At 53.0% G+C, this 21,521-nt stretch overlaps 1 protein-coding gene and 1 long non-coding RNA gene across 3 annotated transcripts; both read left to right on the top strand.

Moving 5' to 3' along the window:
* Positions 1 to 977: 977 nt before the first annotated feature.
* Positions 978 to 6,292, top strand: LOC136514257 (uncharacterized protein At4g15970-like). Of its 2 annotated transcripts, XM_066508245.1 has the most exons (4): positions 978 to 1,430; positions 1,817 to 2,065; positions 4,520 to 4,894; positions 5,458 to 6,292. In XM_066508245.1, exons 1-4 carry the CDS (start codon positions 1,182 to 1,184, stop codon positions 5,941 to 5,943), a joined length of 1,359 nt encoding a protein of 452 aa, XP_066364342.1. In that variant the 5' UTR covers positions 978 to 1,181; the 3' UTR covers positions 5,944 to 6,292. The 2 variants fall into 2 exon arrangements, with proteins under 2 accessions (XP_066364342.1, XP_066364350.1); XM_066508253.1 differs by lacking the exon at positions 1,817 to 2,065.
* Positions 6,293 to 19,427: 13,135 nt separating this feature from the next.
* On the top strand, positions 19,428 to 20,671 carry LOC136537581 (uncharacterized). The gene is made up of 3 exons (XR_010779117.1): positions 19,428 to 19,907; positions 19,998 to 20,330; positions 20,432 to 20,671. It is a non-coding gene; the product is annotated as an uncharacterized lncRNA (long non-coding RNA).
* Positions 20,672 to 21,521: the final 850 nt, after the last annotated feature.

The following is a 21,521-nucleotide window of genomic DNA, read 5'->3' as shown; positions in this document are numbered from 1 at the left end:
TACGGTAGCATTTTCGTTTTTATTTAGTAATTAGTGTTCAATCATGGATTAATTAGACTCAAAACATTCGTCTCGCGATTTCCAACCAAACTGTGCAATTTTTTTTCATCTACATTTAATGTTCCATGCACGTATCGCAAGATTCGATGCGATGGCTACTGTAGCATTTTTTGGGAAACTTTTTGGAACACAGCGTCTGTTTCTGGCCTTAGGAAAAACTTTCAACAGACTACTATAGCACACAATCGTACCAGCAGCAGTTGTATTCCAGCGTGATTTACGGTGCAGGGTCAGCTGGTCCTGCAGCAGTTTACTCGCCTACCCATCCACACGGCTTCGGAACAGGCGCAGGCAACAACAAACTTGCCGAGAACGGGAGGCAGATTGGCTGGTGCAGGTAGTCTAATTCGATTTGTATCATGTTCGCTTCACTGATAAGTTATGACTAAAAATATTGTTAATTAATTTATTATGAGAGGAAAATACTATCCGTCAGATGAAAAAGTACTATTCTACACAGAAGTCTGTTCGTTTGACTGTGGCTTGTCGTAAACGATCGTAAATTTCTAGTCAGAACAATATTTTTCTCTCGTATAAACCCGCCAGCGGTACTTCTCTGTAAACAAGCAACCGAACATGCTGAAGGCCGCGCGACGCGGACGCGGACCGAACGGACGACCAAAGAAAGGCAAATCGCCGATTGCCGAAGCGGGTCAGAGTCCAACCCGACAGACCAACCCCGCCGGCCGCGCGGAAACCCCGTGGCCGTGGTTGGGGGCGGGATCATCCAAATGATACGGCGACGATGATCTGTCGCCTCGCCGGCACCGGCACCGGCACCGGGACCGGGACGCGACATTTCTTTCCCTTTCGTTTCGTTTGACTACCACCCGTTCCGCACTTGGCCTGGCCCCACCTCGCAGTCCCAGTGCCTTGCGTGTTAAAAGGGCCTCGGCATCCCATCCCATCCCATCCCGTCCCGTCCCGTGTCCCCGCTCCCGTCCCTCGCGCGTTCCGTCCTTGTTCCTCCGCATCCACCCCACCCCACGTCTCGCCTCGCCACGGCAACGGGCAGCAGCAACAAACCCAGAAGAACCTGAACTGAACCCGCCGCACCACCAAGTAGGCAAGGGATCGATCGGCATCCCCCTCCGTCCGTCCCTCGTGAGCGAGGAGCGAGGATGAAGGGCGGCGACATGAGCAGCGTCAGCCCGCTGGTGTCCTTCGTGCTGGGCGCCGCCATGGCCACCGTCTGCGTCCTCTTCTTCATGTCCGCCACGCCCGCGCGCCGCCTCGTCGACATCTCCGCCTTCACCTCCTCCGCCGCCCCCGACAACTCCACCGCCGAGGACCTGCAGCGCCTCGCCGACGCGGCGCCGGCCGCCCTGGCCGCCACCGCCACCCCGGCGCCGGCTCCCGCGCCCGTCCAGGTACCTGCGCCGCCTTCTCTTCCCTTCCGTTCGCTTTCCGTAATTTCGTCCGCTGCTCCAGTTTCGACTTCTCGGTGATCAATCCTGGTTGCGTGCGGTTTTGTTTTACTATACTAAAGCAGTTGCGCTTGATCATCGGAGCGAGGGCTTCCTCCAAACACCAATCATTTCTGACGATTTTTTTTTTGGGATTGGGGGAGGGGGGATGGGGGATTGGGGAGGGGAGGGCAGGGTTTGGAACCGATCAGTAGTTTCCTTCAATTTCATCGGTAGTTTGAGCGATCAGCTCACCATTCGCCAGAGAAATGCAGTTCAGTCATCTGATACGTGTACTTTCCTACTCCTCTTCTTCATCATTTCTGATTCCGAGACAACACAAACAACAGGAACAGTACAAGCTCGTGAATGGAGTCGGTGCCCTGGTCGCACTATGGTTTCAGCCAGGCTCGTCAGTCAGCCGACAGTCATTTCCTCTCACAATGGAGCAGAATAAAACCGGAGTCAGTCCAGGGAGGGATGCAACGTGTCACCAACAACTGACGAACGAAGGGTGGAATAGAAAAAAACCGAACACAAAAAATAGACAGGACGGGAGAATCCCCTTTGAGCAAGTTACGTCGGCGGACGGCGACCGGGTAACAAAAGCGTGACTAGTTTATCAATATCTCCCAAAGCCTAAACTCCAAAAGCCAGAACCAGCCGGGCCGCCCTACACACCAGCTCACGTCTCGATGCTAATCCCCTCGTGCTTTCCTTGTTTTGTTTTGTTGATGACACAACCACTTTCCCGTGTCCCCGTGAACTAAACTACTCCTACACTAGAGAGTAAAGGCGTTCGGCTGGTCATGTTAGGACTTCTATCTCACATAATACTATTAAATTATCCGAAACCATCCGAAATATACTGTGCAGTCGACCAGCCAAACTACCTTGGGATACTGCTAGTGATACTGCTACCAAACTACCTTACGATTAAAAACCACCTCATCATCTGTTGTCTTCTCCACATGTTACCAGACGACAGGAAGTGGATACTGCTAGTGAATGACTCATCGCATGGGCATGGCTCTGTTGCTAACCCGGCACCATTCGCCGGAGATCACAACAGCTGCAGTCTGTACGCGTACTCCCCCTGTAGGCTGTCTGGCTGGCTGGCCGTGTATCCGCTGTCTGTCGGCAGGCATACGCTTTTACTGCTCGTCGTCGTCAACACCTCCACCAGATCGCCACCGCCGCCACCACTGCTTCCCTGCCACGTCCACACGTGTCCGCCGCGGCGGTGCACGCGGCCTCGGGAACCGCCCCGTGATCGACGGCCCATGATTGGCGCTCACCCACGCGCCACTCCGCCCTGCCTGCCTGCCCCTGCCCCTGCCCCTGCCCTGCCCATCCTTGACGCTACGAGCGCAGGACACGATCACACGACGGCTATCACGCACGCGTTCATGTACCAGCACTACTGCACAGCGTTTCCCGAGCGACGTGCACGACCTATTTTTGTACCGGCATGTTCGCTATTGTTTTCTGGGTCGATAAGGTCGTTAGTGGTGGTTTTGTTGTCGGAGAAAAATATCGGTGGCTTGCTAATAAACTTTGGTCGAAACTAACAAACGTATACGCTGAATATGTGGAGTGGAGCGGCGCACATGTATATACAGCGGCACAACTACAGCAAGAGTAATGCTTCTCTTCACTTCCTTAAGTTGATGACATACTGTATATGAGTATATGCCGGTGGGACCGTTAGCATTCAACGTCTTGTTTGTGGCTTGTTCGACTTATAAACCGTATTTTTTTAGCTAACGAATATTATTTTTCTCTTACACTAAATCAGCCAGCGATACTTTCAGCTATGGTTTATTAGCCAAACAAGACCAAACCAACCGGGCGCAGAAATGGCATTGATTGATTGCCGTTGTATGTATAAATAATAATGTACGTACCCACCTTCACCGTATATTGTACCCAAATGCTACCGCATCGGATGCAGCTGTTCACCTAATGGCTGCTGGCACCGCGCCGCCCGTTGGCTGTTAACGAACAGGCAGCGCGGCCCCGTGTGCCCAACCACCATTGCTGCACCCCCGTTTTGGTCACCTGGCTTTATATTCACCTGCCAGCCAGATCACATGCATGACGGCGATGCAGCGCACAGCGCAGTCGCACCATCCAACTTTGGAACCGACTCGACTCCATTAGTCAGCAGTAGCCCCCAAATTAGAGCCCACATTTTATATTTGGGTGCCTATCCCTATTTTTATTACTCTAAATTTGTGCTTCCACTCCAGCAGTAGCCCCAAAACGAAGGCCCCCCAAATCTATATTAGTAGACAATGACATAAAGGGGCCCACTTGTCATTGGGTCAAATCTATCTTCTTCCTCTGAAATCCACCCCACATACCATGACGCGTGCAGATCGAGCGCTCGCCTGTTCCGGCAGGGCTGCGAGGGCCGAGCTCGCGCGGCCAAGCAGAGGGTACCGAGCCCGCACGGCGAAGTAGAGGGAGGCCTGCACGGCGGAGCAGAGAGGAGCAGCGGGCCCGTGCGCACACGGCGGCGGCAGAGGAGAAGGGGCCGACGCCGGGGAGGAAAGGTCGCGGACGCCATGGCAGGGGGCGCACGCTCGAGCTTGCGCATGCTCGGGTGGAGGAGAAAGGGCGCGGCGCGAAGGGGAGGAACCGGCGAGCCCTCCGTCCCTGCCTTCCGTGGATCTGGTCGCGCGGAGCTCATCGGAGGAAGCCACCGGAGGGAGAGTTGCAGCGCCCACACGGATGGGGCCGGGTTGTTGGCTCAACCAAAATGGGGTCTGGTGAGAGGATTTGGGTGCCCACACAAATTTGGGATCCGTAGTAGGGGCCCTGCTGGAGTTAGATTTTTGACCTGAGCCCCCATATTTAGCTCTGGGGGCTCAAGTAGGAGCCATGCTAGAGTTGCTCTCAGTGGTTCATCATGCATAATAGTCACAGAATTTACATCATGCATAATAGTCACAGAATTAATCATCAAACAAGATTGACTGATTTGCAACGAGCCTACATTCTATTCCTGACCAACTGATGATTTTATAATCAAAACAATGCATTTGCAGGCCCCGTCGCCGTGGGGCGACCTGGAGGAGGTTCTGGCGCGCGCGGCGACCAAGGACCGGACGGTGATCATGACGCAGATCAACGCGGCGTGGACGCGCCCGGGCTCCCTGCTCGACCTCTTCTTCGAGAGCTTCCGCACCGGGGAGGGCGGCGTGGCGCGCCTCCTGGACCACCTCGTCATCGTCACCATGGACCCCGCCGCCTACGAGGGCTGCAAGCCCGTCCACCGCCACTGCTACTTCCTCCGCACCTCCAACGGCGTCGACTACCGCTCCGAGAAGATGTTCATGAGCAAGGACTACCTCGAGATGATGTGGGGGCGCAACCGCTTCCAGCAGACGGTGCTCGAACTCGGCTACAACTTCCTCTTCACGGTCAGTACTACTGTTCACTTCTTCAGAATATTCGTTGTTGCAAAATAGTGGATCATCAATTACGCACGCGTTACACGGGCAATCGACGTGAGTTCGTTACACGGGGTTCTACTCATCTGAGGTGGTGGTTGAACAATCCAGTAGTCCTCTGGTTGTTAAGTTGCGACGAGCGCCGCGCTGCTCTCCAACGGCAGCTACTGCTGCTCAACTTGGACTTTGAGAATGTCTTGTACTGTACGCAGGGTGGTTGCTGTCGTCGATGATCTGCCTGGCTGCCCTCGGCAGGCATCATGGTCATACTCATGTGAGTTGGAACTTGAGTGGCCACAAAGTTCCATCCAGGCCGCGCGCCGTGACAGACACAAACGGTGCCGTAAGCCCGTAGGTTTCTTCTGGCCGGTGGCCGGTGGCGCCGCCCGGACCCGGACCCGCCGTGACCGCGAGGCTCGCCCGGACACGCATATCGTTAGTACTAGCTTTATTACGGATGATTGACGAAGAAGAAAATAGTAGTAAAATCACATATATGGCTATAATATGGTTGCGTTTGTTGCTGGGTGCAGGACGTGGACGTGATGTGGTTCCGTGACCCGTTCCGTCACATCTCGATGGCGGCGGACATCGCCATCTCCAGCGACGTGTACATCGGCGACCCTTACAGCCTGCGCAACTTCCCCAACGGCGGCTTCCTCTTCGTGCGGTCGTCGGCCAGGACCATCGACTTCTACAGGGCGTGGCAGCAGGGCCGGTGGCGCTTCTTCGGGAAGCACGAGCAGGACGTGTTCAACCTCATCAAGCACGAGATGGCGCCCAAGCTGGACCTCGCCATCCAGTTCCTCGACACCGCCTACATCAGCGGCTTCTGCCAGCTCAGCAAGGACCTCAACAAGATCTGCACCCTCCACGCCAACTGCTGCGTCGGCCTCGGCGCCAAGCTCCACGACCTGCGCGGGGTGCTCGACGTCTGGAGGAACTACACCGCCGGCACACCCGACGAGCGCCGCGCAGGCAAGTTCCAGTGGAAGCTCCCGGGCATCTGCATCCACTGAGGATCTTCCTCATCGAGGTGAGCACCCGGCGAACGGCGAGCCCGGCAGCGGCATCATCAATCACCTGCGATGCTGCACGGTGGCGGTGGCTGCCTCCCCGTGCCCCGTGCCCCGTGCCCGGCCGGTTTCATCGCTCGATCTTGTCCATTCTTTCTCTGGCTCTTGGTTCTTGGCGTGAAATTTCAGGAGATTGCATTGAGGGGTAGGTTCCATTCTTTTGATTCGTCATCAGCAAAGATTATACTAGTAGGTAGCTAGAATTCAGGAAACATCGTTAAGTTATACTGCTCCGTACGCATGTATGCACACAGCACAGCTTATACTATGTATCTAATATCGTTGATCTGCACCTGCAAATCGAGATGGATGAAGAATGCCACAGGCAGCGCCCATTTATCGCCAACAGACTCGTTCTCAAGCGTTGCCTCTTCGATTCAGAGCAAATTTTCAGATGCTGAACTAGCCTTGCTGCAACATGAGATCAGGATGCAGCCCATATTCAGAGCAAATTTTAACATTCTCTGGGCTGGGCAACATGAGATCAGGATGCAGCCAGGTGCTTGGCTCGTTAACAACCGCAACAGAGCTCGAGAGCCGTTGCGAATTCGCATGGGCCACAACTGCACCTGGTATATATATGGGCTGGTCGGCGGCAGCTACTGGCAAAGTGGCAAAGCTATATATAGGCTGTGTGTGCTTCCTTTTTCGCTCCGCTTAGGGCCTGTTTGGAACGTAGGAATTTCACAGGAATCACACAGGAATTTCACAGGAATCAGTTCAATTTCACAGGAAAAACGCAGGAATGGGGAAAAAATCCCGCATTCCAAACAGGCCCATGTTTTGGGTGCTGGGCCAAAACTTATAGCCTGTTAGTACATATGGGCTGGTCGGCGGCAGCTACTGGCAAAGTGGCAAAGCTATATATAGGGAAAAAAAAAATAAAAAGACATTTGTCCATTAGTAATAAAGAAGAATAAAGCTTTTTATAATCTCGAAAGAGGCCAAATATAAAAAATAGCCTGTTAGTACATGGTGTCATGGTGGTATGTATATGGTATCAACCTTATGTATTGGTGTATGTATATGGTGTCGCTCTCATAGGAAATGGGCTTGAAAAGTAGTCAAGGACAGTATGGCTCCGTTTGCTTGTCTTAAATTTGGCTTGTTTGGCTTGTTTTTTCAGCCGGAACAGTATTTTTCTCTCACAACAATTCAGCCGGAACAGTATTTTTCAGCCAGTTTCAGCCAAAGTTCAGACCAGCGAACGGGCCTATGTAGGCTTACCAACGATCACCTGACCCAAATTATTGTGACGTTAGTACGATTGCAGGCGGGGCGGGTTGTTAGCGTAGCCCGCCCGCTCGCCCCACAAAATTTATCTTCGTGGCTATTGTGGCTCAACTGTGATTTCTTTGTGGCCCAACGTCTTTCAACCCGCCGAGCCCGTTGGACAATAGAGAAAACTGTTAGAACCCGCATCTCCCGAACCCTACCGCTAGTGTTGTCACGATAGTCTGGCATTGGGCGGAGGCTCTACGGCTGTTCCTCCACGACGACGAACACTAGCGGCCCACAGCTCGAGGCCGCCGTCGTCGTCGTCGCAACTGCCATGCGCGCCTCATCCTCGAGGTCCCCGATGACGAGGCCGACGAGGAATCCGACGACGACACCAGCGATGAGTTGCCCCTGCGGCCGATGAGCCGCTTCCACAAGGCCTGCATCGACGTACGTATCGTATGCATATATGCGCCTGCACGTACGTATTTTTAGTGAAGAGATCGATTTGTCATTTGAGAGCTATAGCTAGCAAGCTAATTGCATATGCATGGATCGATGGGCGCCTTCGTGTTGATGGCGCTCGCCACACTCGAGGACGGCGCTCGCCACGCTCCAGGACGGCGCCGACAAGGTCAACTGGTTCGTCGTTGTGCCGGTCATGTGCCGTTATTATGATCTTGTTCCTGTACCTCGCAGCTTTCTTTCACTCGTTGGCCACAAGATATTTGAGGGATGCTGTGTATGCGGCTGGCCCTGCGGGTTTTGCAGCTGTATATTATGTCCGCGGAAGGCTCGTTCCCGAAAGTAGATAGCTTGGTGACCGGCCGTAAACCAGCCAATAAACTTTGTGGCAAGAGCTAGTGGCATTTTCATGGAACAGTAGTGTAGAGTATACGTGGATTGGAGCCGGATCCGGTGGGAGTGGATCGGAGAAGCCCTAAGGACCATGGCACTATGGCAGGCTTAGCTCAGCTTTACCTCCAGTCCAGAGTAGGAGTACGACCCCCACCTTAATTAGCTGCAGTAGAGCAGCAGCTACCTCACTGTTACATGGAGTTCATGGCTGGATCCATGTTCTTTGTACTGTATCACATCACTCTGTGGCTTTGTTCGTTTATGTTATAATCCGTACTTTTTAGCTTTTTTTTAATTAAAATAGTGTTTTTCTCTCTCAACAAATCAGCTGAAACAGTGTTTCGGCTTGTTTTTTCAGCGAAACGAACGGGGCCGTATACACTCTGGCTCTCACAGGTCCCTAATGTCTGGAACTGGAAGAAATAAAGCAGTACGTACAGCGTCTGAATTCCGGTGATATCAATCAAAATTTCAGTAGTTGCTGTGTTCCGTTCCACACAGACGCAGCTCCAGGCCCGGGGGACGGGGAGATCGCTAGGACGAGAGCCAAGAGTCTGCAGCCGTCGCTGTTGCAAGCCAGCACCAGGGTGGTTCCCCTGTTTGGCGGTAAGCAACGAGGAGGAGGAGGTGATGACGTGATGTGATTAATTAGTGTGCGATCGAGAGCAGAGCATGCAATGCAAGAGCGACTGGCGACCAGATTAACCAAGCCAGGTCGTCCGTCCGTCCTTAGATGTTGCTAGCACCGCATCGCATCACGGCCCGCCTAGCTAATGGCTTGCTTGCGTTGGTAAGCAGAGCACTGGCGAGCAGTGCTGCCAGTAAACTAAACCTCGGGAAAAACGATTCACTTTGGCTGGCCATGCGTCCTGGTGCGTGAATCTGAATGGCGGGCGAGGCAGTGGCAGTGAGTGAGATGGACTAATAAAACTGATCTGATAGAACCAAGACTGGAGAGTCGACAGGCCTCAGCTTCTCCCTGTGCTTGTGCTGAGCTGTGACTTTCGTTGGTAGTACTTCCACGGTGACCTAGCATGTTGTTAGGCTACCAATAACGACCCGTCAAATGACGATGGATCGAACGAGGCGTGTGACAGTGCGTGCTCAATATGGGCCGGGGCAGCTCGAACATGAATGAACAATTGGTGGATGGTACTGTGCTGCATTGATTAGTCGGGATGGAGTATAAGTGCTTGTTTAGTTTCAAAAACTTTTCCAAAAAATACTACACACTACGGGAGACGCGTTCTTTGTCGAGTGCTTGGCGCTTTGCCGAGTGTCGAAACATGGGCACTCGGCAAAGAGGCAGTTCGCCGAGTGCCGCACTCGGTAAAGAGGCAGTTCGCCGAGTGAAAGGCCGTCCTTGCCGAGTGTCAAACACTCGGCAAAGAGGGACACTCGGCAAACGTCCTATTTGCCGAGTGTCAGACACTCGGCAAAGAATAACCCTCGGCAAAATACCTCAGCCGACGCCGGTGGCCCCTCCGTCATCCTTTGCCGAGTGCTGACCGTTAGCACTCGGCAAACGTGCTGTCTTTGTCGAGTGCTGCAAGCCTGGCACTCGGCAAAGAGGTTCATTTGTCGAGTGTCAATTCCGACACTCGGTAAAGTATTTTTATTTTTTTATTTTTGTTTTCAAATTTTTTCTGTGGCATTTATACAGTACCTTGAAGCACATGTTCCAATTTGGAACTTTTCTATGACTTTTTGGTATATTTTTTTAATTTTTTATGTTTACTTGAATTTTTCTCGAAAAAGTAAATTTGAACTGGGCTGTGTGCAGGGACATTCGTGAAATTTCGAACATCTGTTTCACGAAACATGACCACCAACTTGTTAAAAAAGTGTTTTTTAATTATATAAAATGCAAACGAAGTCCGAAAATCACGAAACTTGTCGATGTGTCGTGTCATCGCATGTAGAGGCTGTGATAAAAAATTTAGAAGTTTCCGAGCAAGTTGTGACGTACGATGCCTAAAACCCAGACATCTCGAGATGTCTGGGTTTTAGGCATCGTACGTCACAACCCCTGCCTCGTCCTGTCCCAGACGGCACGGCGTCGATGTGACTCCCATCTCGTCGGCCACTACGCTATATCGAGCCGTCGTTCGGCTGACGTCGCGGGAGTGGTTGGACGCGATGGTTGGATGTGACGTCCTGTCAGAGAAGTCGGTCAAGGCGGAGGTGACGGGGTTGATGCCGAGCTGGCCTCGAGCGAGTCGGAGAATCGGTACCTCGTCCGAGACCTTACGGGCGGGGCCTCGGGCGGGGCAGAGAATCGATACCTCGTCCGAGGCCTTACGGGCGGGGCCTCGGGCGAGGCGGAGAATCGGTACCTCGTCCGAGGCCTTACGCGCGGGGCCTCGGGCGAGGCGGAGAATCGGTACCTTGTCCGAGGCCTCATGGTTTCGTTCTAGGCCGAGCCCGCTTCGAGTGAGCCCGAATATTGTTCGAGGTGGGCCGGGCGGTCCAGCCAAGCCTCGGATAAGGTGGGGGTTTACCGATGGTTGTCTCTTGGCTTCAATTTTTACAAGGTCTAAGCGATTTTTTCGGTTCTTGCTTAGGGCACCCCTTTTTATGGTATCCGACAGTAGCCCCCGTGCCTCGGGGAGAGTGTGAGCGCGCTTCTTGAGGTTTTGATGAGACTTGGCTCACGACAGCTCCTAGCGGGATGGTATTTCGTACTCGAGGCCTCGGTGGGTGCGCGCGAGCGCACCCGTCGGGTGTAGCCCCCGAGGCCCTGGAGGAGTGGATTTATTCTTCTAGGGGCTTTTCTCATGTTGAGCGAGGGGTTTTATCGCGTTTGCCGAGCCCCTGAGTGCGAGTTCGGGTCGCCGGGTGTCGGGTACCATAAAATAGGGTACCCCGAACATTTGCCGAAAGAATCACTTAAGCCCTATCAAAGACAAAGCCAAGAGGTAAACCATCGATTGACCTCCGACATTGTCCGAGCCCACCTAGTCTCCGCCTCGCACGAGGCCTCGCACGGGAGGCCTCGACGGCCTGTCAAATCTCCGCCTCGCGCGAGGCCACGCACGGGAGGCCTCGACGAGGAACCAAATCTCCGCCTTGTGAGAGGCCCCGCGCGTAAAGCTTCGAACGAGACAGCGATTCTCCGTATCACTCAAAGCCGGCTCGGCAATAACCCTCGCTTCTGCCTCAACCGGGCTCCCCGACAGAGCGTCATGTCCCATTAATGCGCCAACCACTCCCGCAATCTTAGCCGGACGACGGCTCGACACTGCAGAGTGGCCGACGAGACGGGAGGTCGCATCAGAGCTGCCGTATGGGCTGCCAGAAACAGATAAGTGCACCTCAGTAGAAGCTCTAGGCATGTACATCTAGACCTGTGCCCACCAATCGGCTAGTAGAGAGTGCAAGGATAGGTTTGAAAGGTCTTTAGATACAGTTAGTGAAACATCCTCAATTTTCCGCGAAGGGAAAATCCACAGAATGAATTATAATATGATGAAATCAATAGTTGATTCCATCATATTATAATATATCAGTCGATATCACAGTCATACATCGTAAGATTACAAGAATACCAGATATTACATCACTAGGAAACACACCTATTACAGAGTTAATCTAGCGGAAGACTGTCGAGTGAAGGCTCCTCCTTCACGGGTTATCATCAGAGTTGGCATAGTGCAGCGTAGATTCCATCTTCGAACCAAACTTGAGCGTAGGCACGAGACCTCCTAATCCTTCTAAAGTCAGCATCTCTGAGAAGCAGGAAAATCTGCACACCGCCAGATGTGTGCAGGCCATGGTCAGCACCGATGAGCTTTAGTGAAAAAGATAAAACAAGGGGATCTGGCGATCCTAACATTTGGCTGTGGTTTGCATCCTTAGCGCATGAGAAGTAAGTAACAGTAGTAATGTAATAATAATATCCAGTTTTTAACACATTCCCAGGCACACACATCCACATCCATCCATATCCATCCACCAACCCATCCCAACCATAACCACACCACCATCACCACATCTCATCTCATACACTCAGGTCGACAGGCCGACTCCCTCTCGGCACTTGTCTCAACGGCCCGCAGCCCCCAAGGCTCACGGTCGGAAAATACCCCAAACCTAGAGGGAGGAAAGAAGGACTCATCTCGCTATCTAGAGGCACGAAACCTAGGAAAGGTACATAGCCGACAAGTCAGCATATGTATCGATTGATCGACCAAACACTCTGCAGAGGTTTTACATACCCACAAGATTAGCCATCCTCGGAGCCATGTATCTCCTAGGCAGAATTCCGGTCGCTTGCTAGCCTAGAACGATGCCACCCTACCTCTCAGCCCTGGAACATCCCAAGTCTAGTCTGGGATGGCTGATACTGTGAGTCATAGACAGAGCCGGGGCCCTCCGGATGTCAAGAGCCGGGTCCACAAGGCCTCCTGAAGTCTCGGAAGGGTGTGGGGGAAAACCACGCGCTCCGTATCTCCTTACACACGTTCGCCTAGCAGTAGTGGCATCGCTCTACCAAGTAGTCCGACCGTCCCGCACCATATAGGGCGAGTGGGATGTAAAGGATTCTCGGTAAATCTGAGTACTAGTAAGTCCTTAGGGATTGACCAAGCCAGAATGTCTTCATCAGGGTTTCCATTTTACGTGCCACCACAGCACCTCTACCCCGGGCTCCACCTCTCTGAGGTTCACACCCAAGGCCACCTCCAATTACCATTTACCCGCCACAGGTATTCCATATCCAAGTGCCCAGGTAGCACCACATGGCAAGACTCGCCCCAGGATCGTCGTTATTCTAGCTCGGTCGACACAACCCTCACTCTCCACGCACCCAAGACACACGCAGCACGCTCACACACCACCAAGTCCGGCACCCATAGCCAATCCTTTCCTAGGGGGTTCACCACCAGCATCACATCCCCGATATAATGCGACGTGGAGTTAATAATAAGTATAGTGGTGTAATATGCAAGCAAGCAGGCAAGTAAGCATATATAAGCGAGCGAATGCGCAAAGCAGGGTGACGTGGTAGAGTGGGTTGCCTCAGGGTAATAATGGCTTAGGTAGTAGCATGCATCAAAGTACTAGCAAAGGGATAATTATAAAGCGCTAGCAGTTCTAGATATTATGCAATGTCCAATAGGATTCTCTAAAAGAGGGTACTGCCATAACACCTGCGATGTAGATGTAGTAGTGGTACATTTATTCATCCGTTGGTGTTCAATCAGCGGGGTCACCTCCTCCTGAGCTGACTCCATTTCGCAGTCCTTGTCGTCGCCCACGTTCTCTTGATCCGATCGTCAGCTACTCCGCGAAGCGACACGCAAGGCAAGAGAACACCCAACACCCGAAAAGACGACAAGACGCAGGAAGATCCAACAACACCAACAAGACACAAAAGACACGAGGCTTAGCCCTCTCGGCGGTTGTCCGATCTCCTTGGGCCAAAGAAACACAAGTGGTGGTTTGCTAAGCACAAGCTTAAGTCATGGCCAAGCCAGTATGGCTTTAGGACAAACGGTTTAAGCCAGAGCTTATCCAGAGCAAACACCACGGCTCACGATCTTTCGATCCGGTATCATTGAATTGACGGGGATTAGAAGTCGGGCCCCAAGAAAGAAGAACGACGGGGTTCGGCTCTTATAGTCTTATCCCGTAAGTCACTTTTTGGATACAAGAAGCAGACAAGAACGATTAACACTATTGTAACTTGGCTCCAACATACTTCGGCTCGCTCGCTATGGTAGAAAGTGGTAGCGCAAAGAGATTGGACATCAACGGTTTTCCCTCGATCCACACGACACAATAACGTCGAGAGCCAAGAAGAGAGTCGCTCAACATGGCAAAAGATGCGGGGGTTAGCTAGGCACATCCATGTCATGTTCTCAGACACATCTTTGGGAAGATGGTTTTAGACGGACAATCAGGTCGACACGCACGGGTCCGAGGTACGACATAGACCATAGCTTCGCTAACCCAAAGGGAATAGTCCGGTCTTTGATCCAATCGTCATGGGCAAGACGGAATCAAACAGAGCGGGCTAACGGTGCAACAAAAGCAAGAACAACAAGGGACAAGGTCTACTTCTTCCAACACTCACGCCACGACGAAAGACGAGGCATTAGAAGGAAGCGACAAACACCAAGTGCGCAAACCACTCGTAGGGTACCCGACTTAGGTGCACTGGCACTAAGACATCTCTCTAATTCATAGCGGTGCGGTTGTCACCGCGGGAATCAAAGAAATGCGATGGTCATACAAGGTACAAGCATACGGGGGTTTGAGCACGAAGAGGCAAGTAAAAGCAAAAGAGTGGCGTAGCTCCATGGTCATGGCGAGGCGAACTCGCGGCCATGAGCTTAACCTACACGAGTTGACATCCGTCTTCTACAATCATCATATCCCGACTCGTCCACTAAGTTAGGCCACAAAGGGCTCATTGTGTGCGGGTGATATCCGCACCAATGTTCAGTCCACAATGGCCAGGTCCTAGGGCCGAATCGGATTTCTAATAATTGTAGTATATCGGAGACAACTAAAAGTGAGGGCGCGAGTTACACTCGCCATTACGGCCACGGTGGGGCGAACCCACTACCGAAATGGTCGAACAAGGTACGATCCCTCGACCGGCTTGAAGGCATGGTCCTTAGGCAAACAAACATATCATAAGAACAAGAATCCCGACAACCCAACATAAGAGCCAAGACACGACCACACGAATGGAGTAGCACATCTCCGTAGCAACGAGGGAACCTGCATAAGGGCATGGCATATGTGGATTTAGATAGGCATAGATCATGAATGACAGGTGGGTCCCACTGACATCAGCATGGCGTCATCTATGTCATCAGCTACTGATAGGTGGGACCGAGGCTCTTGGGTCACTGTCATGTGGGTCTAGTCAACGGTCGATGCTGACCGGTCAACGGTCATCCGGTTTGGGTCCCGACTGGGCCTTGGCGGGCCTGGACAGGGCTGGATTTGGGCCGGGCTGGCTCGGACACGTGTTGCGCGGGGAGGCCATCCACGTGGCTCATCTGGGCTCCATACGGGCTCGGTTCTAGGCTATGGGCGTGAGCGTGGCTCACGGTAGACCAAGATGCGCTGGTCCATGGACCTAAGGCAGGGTCCATGGTGGACCAAGTCCACTTCTTCGTTTCTCTTTCCTGGCTCACGGTAGAATGGGTTCGCAATGCCATGATAGGTTCCTCCTTTCCCCTTCTATGTTCTCCCACGGCAGGGCTCTCGCCGGCGGCGAGCTCGCGCGCCAGCGCAAGGCGGCGGCACCGCAAGGCTGAAGATGGGTTCTATGAGTTCGTGGGATCACAGCGAGGGCGTTGGTGGACTAAGGACAAGGCCAAGGGTTCCGGTGGCCAGTGCGTGCGAAGCAGTGGCGCGGGACGGTGGTGACGGGTGATACAGCTGCGGCGGCAGGGCAGTTGCGAGCTCCAGAGAAGCTACGGGGAGGCTCGACAGCATCCCGGCATGTGCGACCGAGGGCAGGAAGGTGGCGGTAGGGCACCGGCATGGCCGTCATTGACGATAGCGGCATGGTGGCGCTGGCGGACGACGACGAGGTGGTCGCAGCTCCATTCAGGGCAAGGAGAGGTTCCTTTCGTTCGATTGGGGTCTGCTGGTAATCGAAGGACTCACCGGCGTCGACCAAACGGCGCGGCGGAGTCCGCACCATGGCGAGGACACACGGCAAAACCCTGGTGACTGTGCGGCTGTGGTTAGCAGGGCAAGGCGAGGGCTTCCTCCCCATCCAGTGAGTCGACAGGGTGCGCTGGGTCACAGTGAAGCTCGACGGCGCATCCTCGCGACACGAGGTGGCTGGAGATGGCCGGAACGGCTGTGGCAGAGCAGCAGCACGGAGCGTGCGGTGGTCCGGTGAGGTAGACACGACCAGCGTTCCTAGGGTCAGGGGGTGGCTTTCCACGTTCTATGGCAGGGCGGACTTGGATCCGGTGGCTTTGCTACCTCTACAGGGGCTAGACGGCCAGAACGGGACGGCGCCGTGGGTACGCTGTGCCTGTGCGACTGAGGTGCGAGATGCCTCCATGGCGTCGAGCCATGACGGCGCCACCGTGGCCATGGCAGTGGTGGGCGGATGACCGTGAAGTGTATGGCTAGTGCGACAGGTGGCAAGGCACTAGGTGCCGGTGGCTAGCTGTGCGTGTGTCTCGGTGAACAGCTGCAACCATGGGTGGCCAACGGCGGCAGAGATGTTGCACTATGCATGTGGCAAACAGAGCCAGCGTCAAAGGCCAGAACAGGCTTAGGATGACTAACTCGGCTAAAGTAACGAGCTTGGGCGCTTGAGGCTCACCGATGGGCTCGTGGGAGGCAGATCAGATTGCCCGGTGCAGGTTGGGCTCTCGATGCAGGCAGATCGTGCGGTGGTGGCTCGGATCAGGGCTCTCCCATCCACGAGGTCATCAGAGTCGTGGTGCCGAGGGCGCAGTGCGGGTCACGGTGACATTGAGGCTGCTGGAACGTGGCCACGATGGTGCAGGTGGTCGTGGCTCGCTCTGGTAAAGGGAGATGGCCGCGTCAGCATCCTTGGGGAGAGCCCAAGCGGCAATGCAGTGGGAGCTATGCTCAGCTACCTCCCAGTGCGAGACGTCGCGTGGCGTGGCATCGGATCTCGGGCACCGCGGTCGGGGGCTCTGTGGTGAGGTGGCTCTAGGAGGTCGTTCCTACACCAAAGGCGCTAGGTTTAGCGACGCGAAGGCCTATCAGTGACGATGGCAGCTAAAGGCAGGACCTTGGGTAAGAGGAGGCTCACCGTCCGCTTGTGAAGGCCATGATGGAGACGAGGTGGATGGCGGCTCGACGTGGTGTCGACGCCGGGGCTTGACGCGGAACCGTGGCTGCGAGGTCTCCGTGCGACGTGGCTTGGCGAGGCTGTGGAGTTTCTGTGGTCACGCGGCTCGATGATGCGTCCGGCGTTGCAGGCTTGATGGCGAGGTCGCTCGGTGATTGTGCTCGCAGCGCGGTGGCAAAGAACGGCGGGGCTCGGTGCAGACCCAGAGCTCTGCGGCGGTGCCGTGGCCTCAAGGCATCCCGGCCATGGCGTCCTTGGATGGGGGAGAAGGCAGAGAGGAAGGAGGGGCTCTGTGGTGGCGGACAGGATGGAGATGGCGAGTGAGAGGGCTTGGTCTTGCTCTTATAGGCGGTCCGTTAGGGTTCGTGAGGGTAGGGAGCTTTCAGGGGACGAGGGCGATCGTCGGGGTCGCGTGCTCATGGACACGCGGCCACCATCCGTGGGATGGGTAGGGGTAGGTGAGGAGGTCAGGAAGCTGCTGGAGGGCCCCAGAGAGGTCGCAGCGCTGGTCTAGGTGCGGTCAAGGCACTCGTCCGCAATTTGTGGCGTGGGTTCCGATGACGTGGGCGCAAGGGGCGTCTGAGGCGCGGCCATTTGGCTGGCGAGCTGCTCCGCTTCGAACGGAAAAGGAGGTAACGGGGCAGGTAAAAGAAAGACGATAACGGCGAGGCTGACGGTCGAGCGACGAAAGGGAACAGCGTCCTCAGCTTCCTCTTTTCTCCACTTGAGGCTGACGCACGGGTCCCGGAGACGAGAGCCGTACAGGAGCATGCACGTGAAGGGAAGAGCGGCGGCAGCTCCTTCGTGCGCGTGCTGCGTACGCGAGACGCAGGGAAGGAAGCTGGGCTGTGCGCTGTTGCTTGCGCTAGGCCGGTTGTTCTTACCAGGCTAGGCCAAGATAGAGGATGGGAGTCGGGCTCGGCTGGCTGCTGGTCGAGATAGGCAGGAAGTCGACGAGCCAATGAAAGCCACCAACGGTGATGCATGCAGCTCTCCAACGCAAAAACCCTAAACCAAATAAGGAACTCCGGCAAGCTCCTACAAGCAATTCTATATGAGTGCAACAATTTATTTATAAATTGTCCTTAGTTTGACCTAGCAACTACATGCTTCACACATTGGCTCAAATTTTTTTTAAAAAGTTCGTATTTTTGGCTTCTCCAAAAACCCGGTTTGTTACAGTTAGCAGGAAGATTACAGTAGTTGCCGAGGTAATGTATCGTTGGGCAGATACTGTTCTAGTGCCAGCAGATAGGAACTACGCTCGCGTAAGCCACAAACTTGCTGCACATTCACCATGGTTTGATGGATGCATATGTGCTATAGATGGCACGCACGTAAACGTTGAGGTTAACCGCCAGGCAAAGGCTGATTTCTACAGTAGGAAAGACGAAACAACAATTAATGTTTGTGCCATCGTTGATATGGATGGCCGTTTCACATACGCTTAAACCACAACCAGGTTCCGTTCGCGTGCCCTTAAATCCGGCTGGATCCGCTTCTTTTTTTCATCCGAAACAGTATTTTTCTCTCACAAATTCCTCCAGCATTCCTCCAAACCATCCAAATTCCTCCAGAATTCCTCCCAGCGAACAGGTGTAGCTTGAAACTCAAAGCAAGAAAGGTAGGAGTGTGAGATAACGAACCGACGAAGAGAGCGTGAGAGGCGAAATAAAGAAATTTTCGTTCTTTAATACTCCCTATTAGACATAGATTAAGAGCATTTATTTTACACTTCTATTTGCTACAACGAGCATTGCTAGCGCCACTCAGCTTCAGATTTCAGAAACAATCCTTAGGTACAAGTTCACGAACAGTCCTAAAGCTATGATACATATGTGATTGACCAGTAAACATATTCGTGCCTTGTTCCGGAACATATATCTTGTGCTATCTGTTCTAATACGTGTTGAAATAAATCTTTATATCATAGACGAATGCGCACTATTCTAACAAAATGAGCACGTATCGTGAGTTTGCCTCTTGCTCCTCACAAAAGAGAAGGAACACGATTCCTCCAGCATCACATATACATACATGGTTTTGTGGTCCTAGCCACAAGGGAAAACTACGGGCGGCACCGTTGATTGTGATTGTTCTGTGCTTAAACTCTGCTTTCCCAACAATAACGTTGAGACTGCACTGTGTGTTCTTATTACTCACGAATGGGTGAGGTTTACACGGGTCGCCATGACCATGATTCGGTCGGCCGGCAGAAATGTTTAGTGCGCCTGAGGCCTGCGCGCGTGCGATTAGGAGCCGTATCAGGAGGGCAAAGCTGCAGAGCAGAGATTATTTGTTTGATTTGCATTGCTCAAGACCTATAGCTAGTGCCTACAACGGACAAAACTACTTATTAATGTCACGCATATATAGAGAAATCAAGGTTCTTTTAAACCCACTCAGTTCTGCAAGCACCAGAGCATTCGGAGCATTGCTGGCTCCTTCGCGTGCCGACACGTGGCTGTGTACGTTTTGCAAGAAAACCCTCCACGTTTTTGTAAATTAACCCGTGGTCCAACTCATCATACCTGAATCCTAACCGGTTCGCCTCATCTCATTCCTCTCTCTCCTTTCTCTTTCTTCACCGGCCGCCGCTACCTTTCCTGTGTGTCGCGCACGCCTCTCGACTCGCCGCCGTCGCTCCACCCACAAGAAGTGCTCTCCTCCGTGGCTCTCTCTCCTGTCCTTTCCCCTTCTCTCTTTCATCTATCTGTGCCGATAGGAGCTTGGGAGCTGTCTCGGGTGCCGCCGCCGAACCCTAGCATCATCTCCGGATGCCAGGCCCCAATCTACTCCGACCGGCACCAGATCTGCGCCTCCCCGTGCTCACGGCAGCCGCGCCGACACGAACGCCTGACTCCCACACTGTTCCGTAGGCCACGCGCGCCGTGCTGCCTCGCCTCATCCACAACCGTGGCTCTGGTTTTCCCCTTCGCTCTGTGAGAACAGCATCAACCTTCTTCTCTACGACCATGAGGATCTCGCCCAGATCGATCCTACGGTACAGTGGCGGTGGCAAGATCTGGTCCGTTTCTCTCGCGCCATCCGTTCACCTTTCGTCACTTGTGTTACCTGTGATTCCTTATTGGTAGTTGCCTCTTGTGGCTCCTTGCAGATATGATGTGAGCATGGACGGGAAGCCATACCTGAGGAAGGTGGACGTGGCGTCGTATGACGACTACGACGAGCTCGCGGAGGCGCTCAGTGAGATGTTCTGCTACTGCTCAATCAGTAAGCTTGCAGCTATGCTGCGCGAGATCAATCAGAAACCCACGCAGATCGATGACGCTTGCGTGTATAATAAGCCACGGGGAGGATCGAAACTGAAGAAGAATTGCGCTTTCTATTTCATTTCGTGCGGGGCTGATGGACATGTATGGCGACCTGGAGCATGCCATGGTGTTTGAGGACAGCGATAGCAACTGGATGCTGTTGATGTGCCGTGGGAGTAAGCACCCTTGCTGAGCTGCACTAGCTTTTGTATATTGGATGGTTGGAGTAAAGATGACAGGCTCTAACAAATGACAAATGCACGTGTCTGGTATGCAGGATGCTCGTGGCCTTATCCAAGAGTATGAGGGCAGGCAAGAGGGTTGAACTCCAAAGCGCGACAGGCATGCCGTGCCGCACGACATCGTGACTAGAATGGCAGGTTAGGGGGGTGGTGTTCAGAAGTATGCTGTTATTACTCCGCGTGTGGTTGCCCTGAATCACAGAATCAGCGTTAGTGTTTAGAAATATATTCTTCTCCTGTGTTAAAAAAAGAAACAATGATTTTGTTTGAGGCCATGAATCAGCACTATGTCCATAAAGAGTAATTTGAACTCAGAAATGCTTTGAAAAGAGTAGGGGAACGCTATACATGGCAGTAGCATTGATCCTCACATCAAAGCTACAATACCAAAAAAACATAACAGGAATATCGACATGTAAGTTGTGTCACCGTGCATAGTTACATTACGTTTGGATATTCTAATTGCAATGTTTCTCTTGGTCATTCAGATCTTTTTAAGCTGTATCATTGTCTGTAGTGATCAAAATTGGATCATTGGTTTCTACTACAGTATTTTTTTTATTACAGTAGTAGGGCAGATATGCATCTCATGCTAACTGAATTTCAGAGTTGCCATTTATTTCAACAGGGTTAATGTTAATATCAGGTCTACCACTGCTGCTCCTAAATTGAAAACAAACAAACGAAAATTGAAGAAAAATTGAAACCAGATGGGAGGAGAATTGGAGGCAGAAGATAGCATCAGACTCACGGAAGCTTTGTGCAATCAACACAACGTTTGATTGTTCAGAGTTTGATGGTATATATGAGCAAATCATCATCGTCCAACGCAGAACAAAAGCTCCAATGAATGAAACAAGAGTAGAGAGAGAGAAAATAAGAGTAGCAAGGAGAAATCTGAAGCAGACGGAGGAAAACCAACTTGGCGGCGGCGGCGGCGTGGTCGTGGTGTTGTAGAGTCAGGGGCGCGGTTATATAGAGCGGTAGCAGGAGGGGACGAGGGGGCTTCAAGCTCTAGCAACGGTGAATTTACATGTTTGCCCTTATCGATTGGCCCGCGATCGTGAATTGGGCCTCGCTGCCTTGTGGTTGTAAGGCCCTTCTTGAATCCGTTTCAAGTTCAGA

The sequence above is a fragment of the Miscanthus floridulus genome, chromosome 2 (assembly GCF_019320115.1).
Source record: "Miscanthus floridulus cultivar M001 chromosome 2, ASM1932011v1, whole genome shotgun sequence".
Taxonomy (NCBI): Eukaryota; Viridiplantae; Streptophyta; class Magnoliopsida; order Poales; family Poaceae; genus Miscanthus; species Miscanthus floridulus.
Note: the sequence above shows the minus strand (reverse complement) of the source record. Positions and strands in the feature narration are given on the sequence as shown.